Below are 18,244 nucleotides of genomic sequence, written 5' to 3'. Positions count from 1 at the left end.
AGTTTCATGCTTTTAATATGCATTAATATTTTCACATTGTTTCAAAATGTTATTTTAGCAAGCTTTTATTTTATTTTGACGACTTCTTTATCATCTATCTATATTAATAACAGCGTTACCAACCCGTGCAAGCAAAGACATAAATGACCTGTACAAAATTATAGTCGAATATAATGTTAGAAATACAGGGTAGGGCAAAAGTAATCACCCTATTGGAAAAAGCTATAACTTTTGCAAATGGCGCCAATTGTCAATTCGGTTTTGAAATTTGTGAGGTAAACAAAAGGCGACAAGACATGAATCAGTTTACAAACAATTGAACAATTTTCACAAGCAGTACCAAAGTTTATCATAAATATTTAAAAAAATAAAGCAAAAGAACATCGGGTGATTACTTTTGCCCCACCCATTATTAACCCCTTGGATATTTATGTACCTTCTAATACAATATAGTATATTTGTTTACTTACGGCACAGACTGATTTGGAATCGTTCTATAAAATATATATCTCCATTTGTATTTCTGTATGGTGCTTGATTTAAGCACTATTAGAAATTGGCAACACCACGCGTTTGTATTTGTATTTTAAAGTTTAACATGGAAGCATCCAAATATTATGTTCCATAAAGTCATCGACCGCCATTGTTTTATGCATTGGATTTTGTTAAACTACAAAAGTGATTAAATACGTTTGTGTAATTATGTATGTTTTTAGTTTTGCATAAAATGGTATGTTTACATTTTACAAGAAGAAAACAATCGGTAAGCGACTAAAAAATCGTAAAAACATCAGTAAGAAAAAGTTCCATATGCTTTCACAAACAGTACTTCATTTTGGGATAGGTTAAAAAACAACGAAATTGGAAAGTACTATCAAATAAATAAATGATGATTCCGAGAGAATCATTTAAAATAACTTGACGAAAAAATCACAGAATACCCAGATGGTTAATTAAGTGTTCGGATTTTTCTAAAATTCTCCTTCAAGCGATCTTTTTTTCCGTAATCTCAAATACTTAACGCAAGTTTAGAGACCATTGTGTCGAATAGTTTTCTTGTTTTTGTAGAACAAAATAAACGAAGAATACGATTTCAAAATCAAATAAAGAAAGCTATATAAGTTCACACCATCAATGCAAAAAATACTGTTATAAAATTATATTGTCTCCCATATTTAAATGTTTAAGTTATTTCACTGTGAAAAACAACTTAATGTACGTCGACATTAGCAACGGCCTATAAATACAATTTACGACGCAAATATCACGCAGAGTTTTGCGAAAAAATCGAAAACACAATCCCGATAAATCCGGTGCTAGGAGCGGACGATAACAAAACCCAGGGGACATTGTTTTTCCCGATCCGTTTTTTGCTCACTTTTACGAAAACAGAAAGGGATTTCATTCATTTTTTGAATTGTAACGCGATGGAGAGAACATTATTTATTTTGCAAACGGAAAATACAATGAGCATCCATTGTGTGGAGGGAGATGTTGGACTTCGGGGACATGATTTATTGAGAGAAATTTTGTTTTGAATAAAATTTGCAAATATTTTCAACTTCGCTTTTGGACTCGAAGAACTGCGTCTCGAAATGAAAAGTTATTTAGAGTATGAGTAAATATAGTAATTCAGATAAACAAAAATGTTGTTCTTGGTTACATTTAAGCATCTCATAATAAATTATTATTTTATCTTCTTCTAAAGCGATAAATCTTTGTGCATGGTGTCTCAATAAAAGTCAAACCGGTGCACTCTGGCAGAATGAAATTTGTAAAACCTTAAACTTCCAGATCAACACACCTGCATGCAGTTCGTTTCCACGAAAATAAATAGATATGCATTCTTTTTTCGAAGAAAACTTCTTCTAACTGCTTTTCACTTTGTGATGGCATTATTTATTTTTTATTAAAACACAAATAACATTGTTTACATCACTTTATTTCGATACAAAATCTCAACATGTTTCATGAACCAAGTTCACTTCATCAGGAGCACAAGTATACTTCATTGTATACTTGTGCTCCTGATGAAGTGAACTTGGTTCATGAAACATGTTGAGATTTTGTATCGAAATAAAGTGATGTAAACAATGTTATTTGTGTTTTAATAAAAAAAAAATAAATAAAAAAAAAAGATATGCATTCGTATAAAGTGGATAGTTTGCGATTGTGTTAAGGATAGAATTTTCGCTCACAAAAATAGAATTATATAGTTCTTTTTTTTTAATACATCTATTAGAATTTAGATTTTGTTTTCGTGATGAATGCAAACTTGGAAGGGGAAATTAACCCACTTCAAGACATATGATCGAACTGAAACTCGTCAAATAGACTCGTTGTCGATGACAATGCATTCTATCAATTGGTGTCAATCACGCATACACACGTGGACGGGTACGCATTTCTCTGAAATTTAATAGCAATACAGCAGTTAATATACGAAATAAATGTCGGTTAAAGCAAACGGGATTTGTCTCGGTTATTAACACGGTTGACTGCAGTCCTTGGGGAGGAAGGTTTATCCTCAGTTAAACCGAAAAAATACTATACTTGAAACGAAATGAACTGAAATTAGCTACTAGCCAGCCCAAGAGATGGCGCAACGAGGTCGAAAATTGAAAACAGATGTATTATGGTAAATCAAATTGGATGTTTTTCCAAATTATTTTTTTTTAATAAGTAAAACGCAACATAAAACTTTCATGACGTAATTAAAAAAAACAAGACTGAGCTTAAAAAAAATGTATATATTTTGTCACATAATGAAACTGATTCTAAGATCTCTTACAGAACAATATCTCAAATGAAAAGAAAACGCACATTGAATGCCAAGCTTACATAAATCGGAGAAAAAAACTTCAACGTATCAACTTTCTTACGCCATAACGACAGATAACGTCCCGTGACTCCATTACCGCTAGGGTTGAGAGTTGGAAGTGGGTCCGCCCGATGTCCGCCCGCCGAAGTTCATGGGCGGAGTATCGATGGGTGGAATGGCGGCTGACCGTCTCCGTCACCGTCAATTCCGGACCAAAACATTGGCAAAGAGTAAATGAACCATTGAAACAAAGATTCCGGTGAGATACACTACCTACATATAGAAATGTGATAAAGTAATTTTTTTTAGGAAAAATCTTGGCTAGAATTTATTACTCCTTGGAAAATATCAAACAGCTGAAGTAAGAACAACAAATTTAATTAATATTTATTTTACAAAAGATGACATTTTATTAATACAAGCCTAAACTTTTTATGTTAAATGTACTTACATTTACATGAGGCCACTTGCAAAACCTTTTCATGTTTTTCGTTATATTTAAGAATATTACCACTAAATTAATATTAAAAATAAGTTTTTTCATAAATGATCTCTGGTTGTGTAATTGTTAATATTACTTAGGAATAACAGCTGTTTCGCCTTCTGAATGCAACATCAAATTGTAAGGAGAAAAAAAAGGTGTCACATTTAATAATAATTACCTAATCAGAGCTTGTTTAGATATAAACTGTTTTTTTTTAAACAAATGAAATAATTATATTTAAAAAAAACTCAAAACTATGATGGACTTCTATAAATTAGACTATTCTAAAAACATGTGGCCTAACCTTCGCCTTTAGAGAAACTGAGTTATTGATCTAATCTGAAACTGTGTGCACTATACACTAAAAGAGAAAAAAATCACTAAACCTCTTTTCCGATAGGAAAAAAGACAACGAATTGAAAACCGCTTTTATAATAGTGGCCTTCCCGTCAAAATCACACTTAAACTTAGGACGGGTTGTTTCACAGATTTTAAACAATTCATCATTCAATTTCAAAGTTGATTTTCAAGTTTTGTGAAGGTTCTATTCATGTTATATTATAATATTATCATTGACCAGTTGCTTTACAAAACGAATGAATTGTTCAAATTCTGTAAAAAAACCCGTCCTTAATATTTTCAAACTTTTCAAAACTGCCATAAAGACGTAGTATTCAAAATAAAAATGGTTGACAACAATTTTTTTTTCGATAGTATATATATCTCAATTTCGCAACACCACTCTACCGTTAGTGGCATCAATATAATTATTGTGAATTATTTTCGAGAGAATTCTAAAAAAATCTTATTAAACTCTCAAACAAGCACATTTTTCACTCTTACTAGATAAAAGAAACTGTTTTTTGACTGTTTAAAATAGTTAAATGAATATTTCCATCCTCTATGATGGAAATGCGCAGATCATATTATCTCCCCGAAGAACGCCAAACTAAAATATTATTGACGGTTCGCAAATTATCGATCTTTGTACCAAGCATTTACATGGCATAACCCGCACATAAAACAAAATGTAGATGGATTAATTTTCAGTATAACAAATAACATTATCCTTTGAGTTGTATAATCTAAGGAACGGTTGAAGCGATACAATCACCAGCTGCACGTATTCTACCTATAGAGTTGACAAGACCGCCTTACATAGGTACGAGTATTGGAGGAGACCTTTATTCCAACGGGACAATATGGCGCCCGGCGCAAGTGCTCAACTTGGGCCAGGGATGGGACACGGGACGGAAAATTGGAAATGGTTTTCTTTACTCTGATGATGTCCAACGTAACCCATATTTATAACACACTTCTGATAAATAAGTACCTACATCTCCCAAATATTTAGGAAATTTTGTTTTTAGAAAACACGACGATAGCAAAAAAGAATGTTTGGATACATTTATTTATTAATTCATTTATTATTATTTTTTCACTCTGCTGCTAAACTCACAAGGGAATTCCTGTGTCGAGATGAGCAGCTTTACAATTATAGATATTCAATCAAATAAAAAGGCATCATAAGGATGCACTATTCCTGTATAAAGTAGTTAACAATAATATTCAATGCCCAAAGTTGCAAAACAAGAATCCATTATTGTACCTGCGCGTTCAACACGCTCTTGTGTCCTGTTCAGGATTGATCAAAGCAAAACGAACTCTAAGCAGAATTATTGCCTGAACACACTATGCAATAATTACAATAGCGTATTATCCATGGTTGATATTTTCAGTTGCAAACTTACCAAATACAAGAGGTCAATAAAATAATATTTCTCTGATGGTTTGTGAATAATGTTTATTTCTCTATTGTTTATATCTCTATTATGATTTGATTTATATCTACAACCTCTCTCCATGGCTATAAATGTATTGTTTTGTAAATTTTTCGTTTTATATAATCTTTTGTTTTGTATAAATTTTTTAATTCATATTCCTTTCTCACAAATTTAAATAACTTATTACGTATTATGCTGTCACAAGGAGAAAATCCATAATTGGTTTTATTTTGCTATATAATACTTACGTACAAACTGAGTAAATGTAAACTGTCGATTTCCCGAAAATTAATAAATAAATAACACATACAAGGATGGATCACATCGAATATGGGGCTCCGAAGGTGATTCATGACTCAAAAAACGACATGGACAATCCAAAATCACCACTCTTAGCAAGTATGGATTTTTTACCATTTTCTTGAATAGATTCAACGGACCTATAGTTTTTATATTTTCACCGAGCATATTATAAAGCAACGGAGCTTTATAAGAAAAACTATTTTGCCCAAAGGATGTTCTGGTATTCACCGGCTGATACATTAAAGAAAAACCCAATCTAGTGTTGCTAGTATTAATGTTGTTGAAATATTTACAGAGAGCCTATATTATGTACAACTGCCTTATCGACACAATTTTACTTTCACTAAACTTCTCCTTTACATTATTTTTAACATTAATTTTTGTGCAACATTTAAAGGGTAGTCTTGTGATAAGAACCCCAACGTACATCAGTATATGAAAGCATTGATTGAACAAGCGCATAACATACAGTTTTTAATGTAACTATGTCCAACATATTTCTAAGAGTCTTGAAGATGTAGGCTAGCTTTTTTATTTTGTTTGATACATGATTATTCCATTCTAGATTTCTATCAATTGATTGAGATATTTAAATGGATTCACCAGCGCGTTTCGACAAACTCAAACTGAGCCTTATTGAATTGTATTACAAGTTCGTCATGAACAATGTGTTGGAAAAAATGGTTTTGTAAATATCTATAAAATCTGAATGTTACCGAAAGTTATGTACATGAGTAGTTTTTAAATAATCTTTGCATCGACGGTGTTAAAAAGTGTCGTAACGTTCGTGAGGAATTATCAAAGTAGGTACAAATGATCTAATCGTATTCCTAAGTTAATTCATTAGGTGACCCATCTGAATTTAGATTTTTTTTTTAATAGGTCCATTTTTATTATTTTCTAGGTTAGCAGAAAGAAACGTGATATTTCTGTTACTTATTAAGTATTCTTGAACATTTAATTTCATGTATATCTCAAAGGATCTACAGAAGCAGGGGAAAAGTTTCGTTTCATGTAATAAATAGTTGTTAAATTATGAAAATGCCCGATCTCGTACTTATTAAGAAAAAAAGTTAACGTATTAATTAACATTCCAAACATTTTAAAATACCTCAATTTCAGTTCAGTTTTTCAATTTTTGGTGCAATGTTGCCCAGTTTGTAACACCTTTAAATCTGCCCCTTCTTATCTCTTCTGACTGGCGCCGCCGCCATGTGTGTTTTATTCCACTTTCTGTTTATTCCAACCCACAACCCACCACCCACCGCCCCCACACAGAGACAGGTGCGCCATTTACGGAATATTGTCACCGGTATTGCGAGACACCGGAATCCGTGAACAGGTCGTAAGAAAACACAATCCAATATGCTGCTCAGATTTTGTATCGTGCTTTTTATGTTTCCGATATCGTAGACCGGATTTCGAAAGAAATTTAACAACGTATCGCGTGAGTTTAACTCCTGAATTGAATTCTTAGCGGGATTCTTGTGTTATATTTCAGTTCTGACGTGAAAACTTGTTATTTTATGTGTGTTATTGATATGCTAAAGACTTAAAAGCCATATAGTTTCGACGCAAAGAATATTATCTTCGGAAAGTATGGATCCAGTAGGCATTGGAAATTAATTTTGCTCGAAGATAATAATAATATGTAAGTAATTCCAACTAAGAGTAAGGAAATCAATATCTACAATATTGAACGGTACAGTAATTTACTCTGCTAAAATAAAATTACAATCACTGTGATGTATTTTTGAGTAAAAATCAGATTAACCTTAAAATTCACTGCTAGATTGTACTACAAGAAATTGAACGTGTTTTAAAATATTCAATAACAATTGCTAGGAATTCACCGTGATCTAGATGGATTCATCCAATGTTAGTAAACGAAAACAAGTAAATGTTTTGTCTATCACTCTATCTAGGCATATTCCGTCTTAAATAAATTGAATTTGCCAACAATTTCACTTGCATCAAATCATTATATTAACGAGAATTTTTTTATGAAATAATCTTTTTTTTAAATTTTTTATAGTGAATACCTCACAAGAGTCCCAACTGCTCCCGTCTGGAGCCAGTGAGACTATGGCATCCCCAATTGGGGGATGTTGTGAGGCTGAAGGTAAGTGGGGAAGGGAAAGAGGAAGGTGGGGAAGTACCTGGCTATTCAGATCTAGTCACTAAACACGGCTAAAGCCATTTGGAGCAACGTTTCAATTCTGAATGGTGGTCTTACACCAGGGCGATACTGGTAGTATCTTCCACTCTGGAACGTGCCGCAAACATACTACATATTATTTTAATTAATTAATTGTGAAATAACACAAATTAATCAAATAAAATTTATTTGCGCACGCCGGGTTCGAACCCGCGACCTTCGGAATGGCAGTCCAATGCGTTACCACTGGACTATGCCGGCCGTCATAATCATCCGATTTACTGGTAATGTGTGGTGACGCATTAGGTCACATCAAGTACAGGGTCAGAACAAATGATTATATCCTCTCTCTGACTAATGAAACTTGTGATTCCCAATCCAACCACAGAGTAACACACAAAATTGTACTTTCCAGTAGGTTTGATTTTCTAGATTTATGTGGATGTAAGTGGAGCCCGCACTTCGATATTGTTGTAGTTATCGCAGGTAGATGTCACTAATCACAGTCAAAACACTAATCACTGCACAAGCACGGTGATCATCATTTACAACGATTAGTTATTTTTCAGCGTTACTGGCGGATTGATTGTAGTTACTGATGTGGAACTTTCAAAACGTAATATTGAACATCGGTCTCAACTCATCGAAAACTCACTTCGTGATCAGGATGAAGTTGTTGACTCATTACCGCAGGTGATTGTATGTACGATAATGTGCAGACTCAAGTTAAAGATATAAGCCCTACCTTTGTAATTGGCGGGAACACAACGAAGCTAGCGGTGACCGATGGCGTTACAAAACAGGTGAAGTCACCATGATTTCATTTTAATCAAAGCATTTGACCGTGTTACCCAAAAGTAAACTCGCATCTAAGCTTGTCTGTTTTTGTTACCCTGGGATGACAAACAGCAACCATCGAAAACTCCCGAGCAGCCACCGCCCCCCCCCGTAGCCTAAGTTATAGATATAGTCTATAGTGCAATAGTTGTTCTGGGAAATTACGGGGATTTCTTTAAATTGATTATGGGTTGGATTATACGTCAGTAATCGACAAAAAATAATTTCCCACTTTTGGGCATCGTCTCAGGAGTAAACGGCATTATTTTTTTGGAAACCCTGTAAAATTATTGAATTATACTTATAATTAAATTCTGCACGAAATCATCAACTAAAAAGTATAATCGTAGAATTTACCTGCATATTCCACGTTCTGGGCGGCCGCTGCAGCGCGAACGCCCTGTGTGGCTTGGGCGGCAAGCTGACCTCTGCATCTTTGACTGCCGGCGGCTTGGTTACTCCCTGCGGCTTTGCCTGCGATGACCCTGACTGGCTGCTGGGCCGACTCGAGCTGCTGGCCCCACTGCTGCGCGCCGCTGACTGCTTGCTGTGGCCGCTGCTCGAGGTCTTAGAGGTCGAGTGGCTGCTGCTGGAACTTCGACTACTGCTGGGCTGAGAGGGACGGTGGGTGCTCGGGGAGGTTTCGCTGCTCGTCTTGGACTGGGTTAACAAACATACAAGCTTAGATACGAGGAAATTTTTGGTTAATACAACCAACTAGCTTCAAAACGGTACATTAGCATTTTTGAGGTGCGAAACAATAATTAACAGTTGAGAATGATATCTGTTGTAATTTTTCTATGCTGACCAAATACTATAAAACTATATTCTTGATAGTGAGGGTTTTCTGTTCGTGAAATGATAAATTATTATGCTTTGATTAGTATGAGAATGAAATTGTCACGTGACTCTAATACAATGTTAATATTATAATCAACAACAACTTGAATAACTTGAACAAATGGCCATCCCTGTTAAACGCCGATTCTAGATGCGTTTCTTTCTTTCGATCAACTTGTAATAAGCTGACAAGTTTAGCAACTTGATAGATATCCTCATTTGCTGATCACAATTTGTTTAAAAGCTCGGCATCAAACGGGAACCTTTCAACAGTAAAAACAAATGGTGCGGAATGGCCATTAACTGACTTTGTTACATATATTTTTTTGCGAAACAACTGAGCTTTAGAGTTGTTCATTGTAAAGTCAAGCACAGTAAAATAAAAAAATTCTATTATTTAAAAATTCTTTTGTTAAATAAGCGAACTCTTTATAATGGCATATTGTAATGCTCTTTCTCTTTGCAAAGCATTACCATTTAAATCGCAAGGTAATTCATTCAACCAATTAACATTTAAGCCGAAATTAAAGATGTTTCTAATTTAGATTCGACTTGATTTGAAAGAGCAGTCTACCTTGTGTAACGGCAATGGACTAGTCCCCTTGGGGCTGCTCCCCTTCGCGCTGACCGGGCTGCTGGCCCCCGTGTCCTTGGAGCCCGCGCCTCCGGTATTGCTCCCAGGACTGCTAGTGGTGCTGCCCGCGGTGTTGCCGCCGGTGGTGCCCCCGGAACTGCCACTGGTGGCGCCACCGGTGCTAGCCCCACTGCCGCCCCCACCCCCGGCAAACTGGATGCAGGAGCCTCCTTGCGGAGAGGAAGCGTTGCCTGTTGCTGATAGAGTAACAAAATATGGCTTTAAGGCGATGCACTACGTTGTGTAATATTTTAAATTGAGCCATTATTAATAACAACCCTTACGTAGACGGCGATAAGGTTTAAATTCCCGCTTAACACCATCCGCCTGTTTTGATTTATGCAGGACAAAAACATGGCTAAAAAGTGCCTTTTATTTTATTTTGTGGATGTTCAGGCATAAATATTTAATTATTTTTCGATCATTTTATAAATTACTTAATTTGCCACATTATACAATAAAATCATAACCGAAAATGGGTTCGTAAGTAAGAGATTTTTAACTTTAAAGCAGTTTTCATAGGCCTTATACATTATTTTTTTATAAAAAGACTTTCTAAAAAAATACTCGATTATTTCAAAGGCCAAAATGTATTCTACTCGCAGTATTTAATTAAAGCATCTGAAACATTTCTAGGCGACCAAATTTTCAAACAAAAAACACATGATTTTGCATTGATACGTATGGCATCGCCTTAATATATTACGATTAGTTTTAAAAGTAAATTATTATTATTATTTACCTAGACCAGAGATATATCAAAATACGATCTGTTTCATATTAGATACTTAAAAAAGAACATTTTTCATAAATTAATTATTTTAAATCAAATTCAAGTAGATTATTATATTAAAAGGGTGTGTTTAACTAGGTACACCGTATATTAACTTTTATAAAAACAATAAATCTTTAAAATATTACGTAAGTACTTAAATTATATCTTAAGAACTTACATTACTGCCTACAGTTCAACTGTTGAGTAACTTTTCCCAAACTTTAATGTTATCTATCCTTTATGCTATGAAGATATAAATTACATAAAATTTTACCACAAGTGTGCCAATGGTGATGATAGACTTGTATTGTGGACGAATTAAAAATAGTAAATGCTAATTATATACAGACTTGCAAAGTTGGACAAATTAGTAGTAAATGAAAATAATAAGCAGACTTGTAATGTTAGGTGAATTTAACGTAGTAAATGATAATAATATCTTTATAATCTTTACTCGTAATGTTAGGCAACAAGTCTTTATCTGTAATATTAGGCGAGTTTAATGTAGTAAATGATAATAATACACAGACCTGAAATGTTGGGCAAATTCAATGTAGTAAATGATAATAATACAAAGACACGTAATGTTAGATGAATTGAAAGTAGTAAATGATAATAATACACAGACCTGTAATGTTGGGCAAATTCAATGTAGTAAATGATAATAATATACAGACTTATAATGTAGGCAAATTTAAAGTAGTAAATGATAATAATGTACAGACTTGTAATGTTGGTAGAATTAATAGTAATAGTTTTACAGTATACCTACTATATTCAGACTTGTAATGTTAGGCGAAATTAAATTAGTATGTTCTAACCTGGCGCACCGTGATGGTTCTCCGCGTGTCTTCTCAGAGATCTCGCATCGCAGTAGGACTTTCCACATCCATCCGCTCTACACTCGAATGGCTTCTTGTTCCGGTGAGTCAGCATGTGGCCGTTACTGCAAAAAACGCGAACAATATAATAATAAAATATGATATTCTTACCCGGGCTGAATGTTTTACTTCTTACAAACCCGACAACGGAGAAAAATGAGTAAGATTGATAGATTAAAATCCTGTTAAAAAAGTGGTGGCATGCCATTTACTAACATACTATCAGTACATTCAGAATAAATCCAAATACGCGTTCAAGCTGTTGCGCTTATCCTAATAAATATAAAGAAGAAATGTGAAACTATCAGAATTTTTATGAACACTTGTTCATGAAACATATTCCTGTTTTACAGACAGTTTATTAGGAAACATGTAAATTAATTCGTTAAAGGCCTGCAGTCTAATTTTTAACAGGAATACTAATAATCTGAGAAGATTTTAAGTAAATTAGGAATATTTTGGATCAGTAAGTTTTCTCCGTGTAGGTATTTAATTATATCCCCACAGCCAGAAGTTAAAAATCTTTGAAAGAAAAATACTTGATCCAAAAATAATATGGTTACTTAGGACGGGTTCTGTGAAAGCCCTAATCAAGTTCAGTTTCTATCCAAGTACCGTGAAATAAGCGGCCAATCATGAAATAATAATAGAAATTGAATGGAACTTTTACAGAACATGATTTGTAAGTGTGAACTTAGATGAATTGTTCAAATTCTATGAACCAAGCCGTCCTTAATAAACGAAACTGGATATTATCAATATTAATTACCACTATCCAGGTACTTAACTAATTATTATTACTATCGTTATATTATTTACATTTTATCAACTGAATGTACTTATTGTCATATGATTAATTTACTATTATTATCTACTTATCATTACGTATTAACTAATTATTATTTACTTCTTTAATATCTAATTAATTAACGTATTATTATGTACTCATAATTACTTTCATATCTGCTTCATTTATCATAAGTAATAACTTACCCATTTTCATGTACTTATTAATATTCAAATGTTATTTTTAGTAAATATTCATACTATCCCTCTTAGTATGGTCACCTTATGATTATGTCTGATAAGTTTCCACAGATATTTTATAAATTTTTATTTTTTTTTCTTATTTATTAATGACAATTTTAATAATACAAAGTAGTGTAGTTTATTCACAGCCCTTCTCACTAGTTATCACTGTTCCAATTTGGACTGCAGGTGGCTGTATGGGTGTTACATCATGATTTCCTAGTCTTCATATGAGCCGATTTCCATAAAATAAAAAATCTTCATGTTTGTTGACTGTAAGTTGTTGGTGTTCCTTCATAATTTTAGTGATTTCTTCATATTTATGTTCCGAAATACATTATTTTGATGTCGATTTTAATTTTTTTTTATCTCCGTGGGTGTTATATAATTTGGTAGCGTGGAAATTTTGGTTTTTCTGGCCAAAAGATGTATTTAATTTTGGGATGTTCAGTAGATTTGAGGTTTTCATCCTTGTAGTGTAGGTGTGTTAGTCAGTAGGGCACTCATTTTTACTTTAAATTAATATTGAAGAAAAATAAGTTTAAAAAAAAAACTTGATGTAGTTCTTGTGAGTACTTTCAAGAAAATTTTCATAATTATTTTTAAAGCTTTAACGACCTGCTTCATGTGGGTCTTTGAGGCAGATCCCCATACAATAATCTTATATTTTATTTGCGATCGGCAAAGAGCATAGTAGACTTTGCAGATAATTTTTGTTCATTATATTGCGTATGTATCTAAAATAGTACATGAGCTTTGTCAGTTTTTTTGTAACACTATTTATGTAACAGTCCCATTGAAGATTTTCATCGATTTCAATGCCAATATATTTTTTGCTTCTAGAGTGTGTTATAATGGGGAAGTGGTGTGATTGCTTTAAGTTTTTCCCTTGAAACTCGTGTAATTTGAGAGCATAATCATCATCTGGCTGTTTTAGAAAACGTCAAATATTAAGTTTTGTTAACATTGAACGTGAGTGAGTTATGCTAAAGCCATTTTTTCAGAAGGACAAACCCTTGTTCAGATTCTTTGAACGTGGTTATCTAATCACTTTCATTAAATGAATCTACAGTATTGTGAGTAAAACTAATGATTTTTGTTCGTTGTGAAAGTTGCAGATATCATTGAAATATATCAGAAATAATAAAGGCCCCAAGACACTTCCTTGCGTAAAACCGTATTTGATTGGGAGAGGTTTACTTTGTCGCTTTTCAATTATAATACACTGCAAACGTTCTGACATGTAACTTATTAAAAGGTTTAGTGTTTCCTGAAAAGGATTTTATGGTGTGTCGTATCAAAGGCCTTATTCATGACTGTAAAAATTCTAAAACTTATATAGTTTACATTATAATGTTATTGTTGTCAGATATAAATGTCTTGTAGTGTCTATTTTTGTAATACTTTTCTAGATTAATATATTAACATTTTATCAATTTCTCATGTATTTTTTACTATAATTATTGTAAAGCAGCACATCTCGACACAAAAATGTCCCAATGAGATGAGCGGCTTATGATTTTATTGCGTTATATGTTTTAAAAATATATTAATAAATTATGCTAAACACCAAATACTTTTATAGTTTTTGCGTATTTTGTACGTAGATCTGATTAAATGACTGTTTACTGTCCACATTACCTTCAGACTCACTACATACTACTTAAAATTCGTAAGTCAAGCATAATCTCACATCTAAATTACTATATTTTTTTCAAAATAGAAATTACTCGATGTTGACGAAGAACGAGGATTGAAAATCTTTCGTTTTATTTTGTAAAATTTCTTCTTTGTATTGGCATATTACATTTTTATTTTGAGTTCCTAAAATAAACCAATATATAAATATTATGATAGTTTAGAGGTCCCGTTAAAAGCTAGAGTAGCCTTACTGTCTTCATTAATTTGCACGAAAAAGCTTTTCGCTTTAGGCCTTAGGCACATTACGCTATATCATGCGCGCATAAATTGGGTGTGATATGTACGTATTATACGTTGGGTTCACACACTACGCTATGATATTCCTCAGGAGAGGGGGTCAGATCAATTGGGGTAATGCCGCGGAATATCATTTATTTGTATGGGATCTGTCACTTTAAAAGATGACAGCCGCGTAATTACGGCGCTCCTTAAATTGTTCTGACTTCTTCTCTTGCCATAGGTAGGAGAGGGGGTCGCATAATTTTCAAATATAGCCTTTCTAGCAGATCACATCGCATATCGTCGCTTCGCCTATTATAGCACATCATCTTTTTATGTGTGACAGGTCTGTATGCTATTGTATGACGAGCAACATGGAGTTATTTAAAAGGTTTTTAAATTATAACGTAATTTGTCACTCACTTAAACCGAAAAAAAATTAAAGGTGCTAGGTGCCTATTTATGTATGTATGAAGGTACTAACAGGCGCTGATTGCATTCAGCCATGCCGAGTGATATGCAAATATTTAACAATTGCATTTTCACTCCCTTTTTACGTCGTAATTCCCACTAAATGTCCGAAAATCTTTTGCGAGCTTTTACACAATACATTTTCGGAACATAGTTAGGATAATTAAAATAAACAAATTTAGTGAAACTATGAAATATTTGTAGGCATATTTGTTGAAGACAAATTTTGAGTTATAGTGAACAGCTGTATTAAACTATTTTATTTATTCTAGAATTGATAATTTAGTAAACATACACAGAACCCCCCTTTTACACGTTGCTACATTCTTTAATTCTCACCAAATGTCAGTAAACAGGTTTGTCAATTATCGGATAGTGATAGTAAATAATATTGATTAAAATTTTTGTAAAGTATTAAAAAAAATAAGTATAAGGTACAATATTTCTTTCAAATACTGAATTAATTTTTGTATAAGGAAATTTACTCAAAATTATAATATTTTATTTTAGTATACTTAATAATCTTAGTTACAATTTTTTAAAAGTATTTAAAAAATTTTATACCACGAATTTATTTTTATACGCTAAAAAATATTCAAAATTATATTATTTTATTTAAATTTACTTTTTCAACACGTTTTTTATACCCGGTATTGCGTGGAACGTATACACGGTGTAAAAAGGGAGTCCAGTGTATTATTAGAAAGTGACCTTATCTGTAGACCACAAGTAATTTTCGTATTATTTTATCTACTATGTTCTAAACATTTTTAGGATATTTTTATTCTATAATACGTATATTAAATGTATTAAAATTTTCATCAAAAACTGTTTGAGAAATGAAAATTTTTATAGCTATTAACACGGTCAAGTTGTATTATAATACATTTATACTCGTATATATGCTCATATTATTAGTCTCAATGTCTTTAAGAAACTATTTATTAAAATTATTGACTACAAGAAATAACTAGAATATTTAAAATAATAAACATTTAATGAACGTCGTGATACAAATATCACCAAAATCTTTTCAAAATTATAAATAACCATGAAGGATTTTCCCTTTTGGTCATAATCAAAATCAATACTGACCTCCGTCTACTAGACCTTCTCCTAACCTTTTGTGCGAATGTGTTGACTTTATAACATCCACTGTAGTGGCAATATTCCGGACATATTTAGCGATAACCCTCGCAACATAATTTTTCAAAATCTTTTGTTTTAACTTGACTTTAGTTATCTCAAACATTATTTTCTCTTCTTTTAACTGTTGTGCGCCTTTATTGGATGATTAGTATTCATTATTTGTTAACCACCTGTCTGTTAGGAACATTGATCAATTCTACAATTTGATCATTAGCTAACAAAAATTTAAAATATGATAGTAATAAAATCATAATGACTGTACAGTTTAAGATTATTGTAAGCGGAAGTGGAGCCCTCTATTATTTTCAAAAAGAAACGTTGATGTTTTCAAACCGTGGCAACAGGTTTTTATCTGTTAGTACGAAATGATTGTATCGTCGGCTGGCGATTCTTAAGAACAACGTAATAAAAACATTGAAACCCAATTTAATTCGCTTTTATAAACCATTTACGTAATGAATCATAGCACATTAATAAGGTTTTGATGCGGATGACGTTAATCTAAATATTCCTCTTAAAATGTTTAAATTCAGAGGGCAGAAAATTCACATACCTTTTTATAAATTTATTTATGTTAATTCACTTTAAGTAAGCCTGTCTCATTTCTTACAAAGGAATGATGGATGATAAATTTACAAAGAGAGGCTCTACACGAAATGGATGACACGGTAAGGGCGGGGTAGGCACGAATGAAAAAACACAATAAAATTCGATGAAAGACCTTTCGACGTATTTTTTTAAAAATTAATGATTAAAACGACACAAATAATATCAAATAAACAACTTTTTGCACGCTGTTTTTAAATGAAGGATCGTGACTTCACAAATTTAATAAAGTATATATAACATACTTACCAGTGGCGGTTTCCTTTAAAGTGCGTTTGTGCAATCTCATAAAAAATATACGAACATAAGACCAACTTGTATAATAACTTTGCCATTCTATGAATAGTGCACCATTCAAACGCCGTATTAAAAAATCACCCGTCCAAATGACACGCGTGCTGCCCAGGAGCGAATTCAACTTGAATCACATATCCTATAGGTGCTGATATTCATAACGCACCTATGGGACCTTCTGTCATATTTATTGGTTCATAAAAAAACGTACTATACTAGTGACGCCAGAGCGGTAGACCTGCAAATCTTGGGAATCTACCTGAGTTCGCAGCACCTACCGAATTTGTAAGGAACAAAATTAAAATAGGTAAATTAGTAAAGATGTTGCTTTTAACATTAAAAGAATAAGCAGTCTGTTGCGTAAACTGTGATTTTCGTATTTAAAACATGTTTTTGTAATCCAGGACATAATATTCTTTAGTTGCTATATTGTTAGCCGTTAATTTCTTGTCCAATAATGTGATTAAATTCCCATAGATATAATGAAAATTACATTGTGGAAAATACCAACATAGGATTTTTTCGTATGTCTGATGGATTTTTTCTCCCTATTTAATCTCAGATTGAACTCCCCTCTGACCTCCTCCCCCCAACAGAAAAGTGTAGATGTTGATAACATATTTTGTATGCTGGGCTCTTCGAGAGTGGAAAACTTAATGGATATATAACGGAAAACTGATAATGATTAACTTACTAATGACAAATGGCTTTTTACAATACTTACAGATGGTCTTGTCTCTTGAAGGCCTTGGCACAGACGGGGCAGCCGTACTTTCTCTCGTCGCTGTGAGTCAGCTTGTGTTTTGCAAGAGCGGAGGCGTTGCCGAAGATCTTATTGCACACCTGAGAAAATAAAAATAATATCATAATAATGGCTTTGTTGATATGAGTTACCACGCGACAAGATGATTGTGAGTAAACTATAGATTTTGCTACGAACATCGCTGCTTTCCCCTTGAGTGGTATTGTCTAATTGCTGTTGTAGGTGTGATTTTAATACAATAAACCGAAAGCTTCGTACAATCGATGCAAAGCCCCCACAATGCACCGAGCCGCTTTAAACAAGTAAATAATTTAACCAAGCAGTTAAAAGCCAAAATAAGTGTTTGAAATTAATTTGAATTATAATAGCGCATTTGGGCCTTCGCATCAAAGAATTAGCCCTTTTGACGACATCAATCAGTTTCCTGCAATGACACTAGTATTATTATTTCTGTCTGAAACAGCGCAGCTGTGCCAATAACAAAACTCTATTCGC

At 33.0% G+C, this 18,244-nt stretch overlaps 1 protein-coding gene across 2 annotated transcripts in view; it reads right to left on the bottom strand.

Moving 5' to 3' along the window:
- LOC149416851 (uncharacterized) overlaps positions 1-18,244 on the bottom strand; it is a 406,606-nt gene that overhangs the window by 69,643 nt on the left and 318,719 nt on the right. For both annotated transcript variants that reach the window (XM_089641014.1, XM_089641015.1), the window contains 4 exons: positions 17,711-17,829; positions 11,458-11,582; positions 9,802-10,058; positions 8,745-9,047 (listed from right to left, as the gene is read on the bottom strand). In XM_089641014.1, coding sequence (XP_089497140.1) covers positions 8,745-9,047; positions 9,802-10,058; positions 11,458-11,582; positions 17,711-17,829 — 804 coding nt within the window. The remainder of the gene's footprint in view (positions 1-8,744; positions 9,048-9,801; positions 10,059-11,457; positions 11,583-17,710; positions 17,830-18,244) is intronic.

Source organism: Hesperophylax consimilis, chromosome 16 (assembly GCF_061612785.1).
Source record: "Hesperophylax consimilis isolate HC1 chromosome 16, BYU_Hcon_1.0, whole genome shotgun sequence".
Lineage (NCBI taxonomy): Eukaryota > Metazoa > Arthropoda > Insecta > Trichoptera > Limnephilidae > Hesperophylax > Hesperophylax consimilis.
Note: the sequence above shows the minus strand (reverse complement) of the source record. Positions and strands in the feature narration are given on the sequence as shown.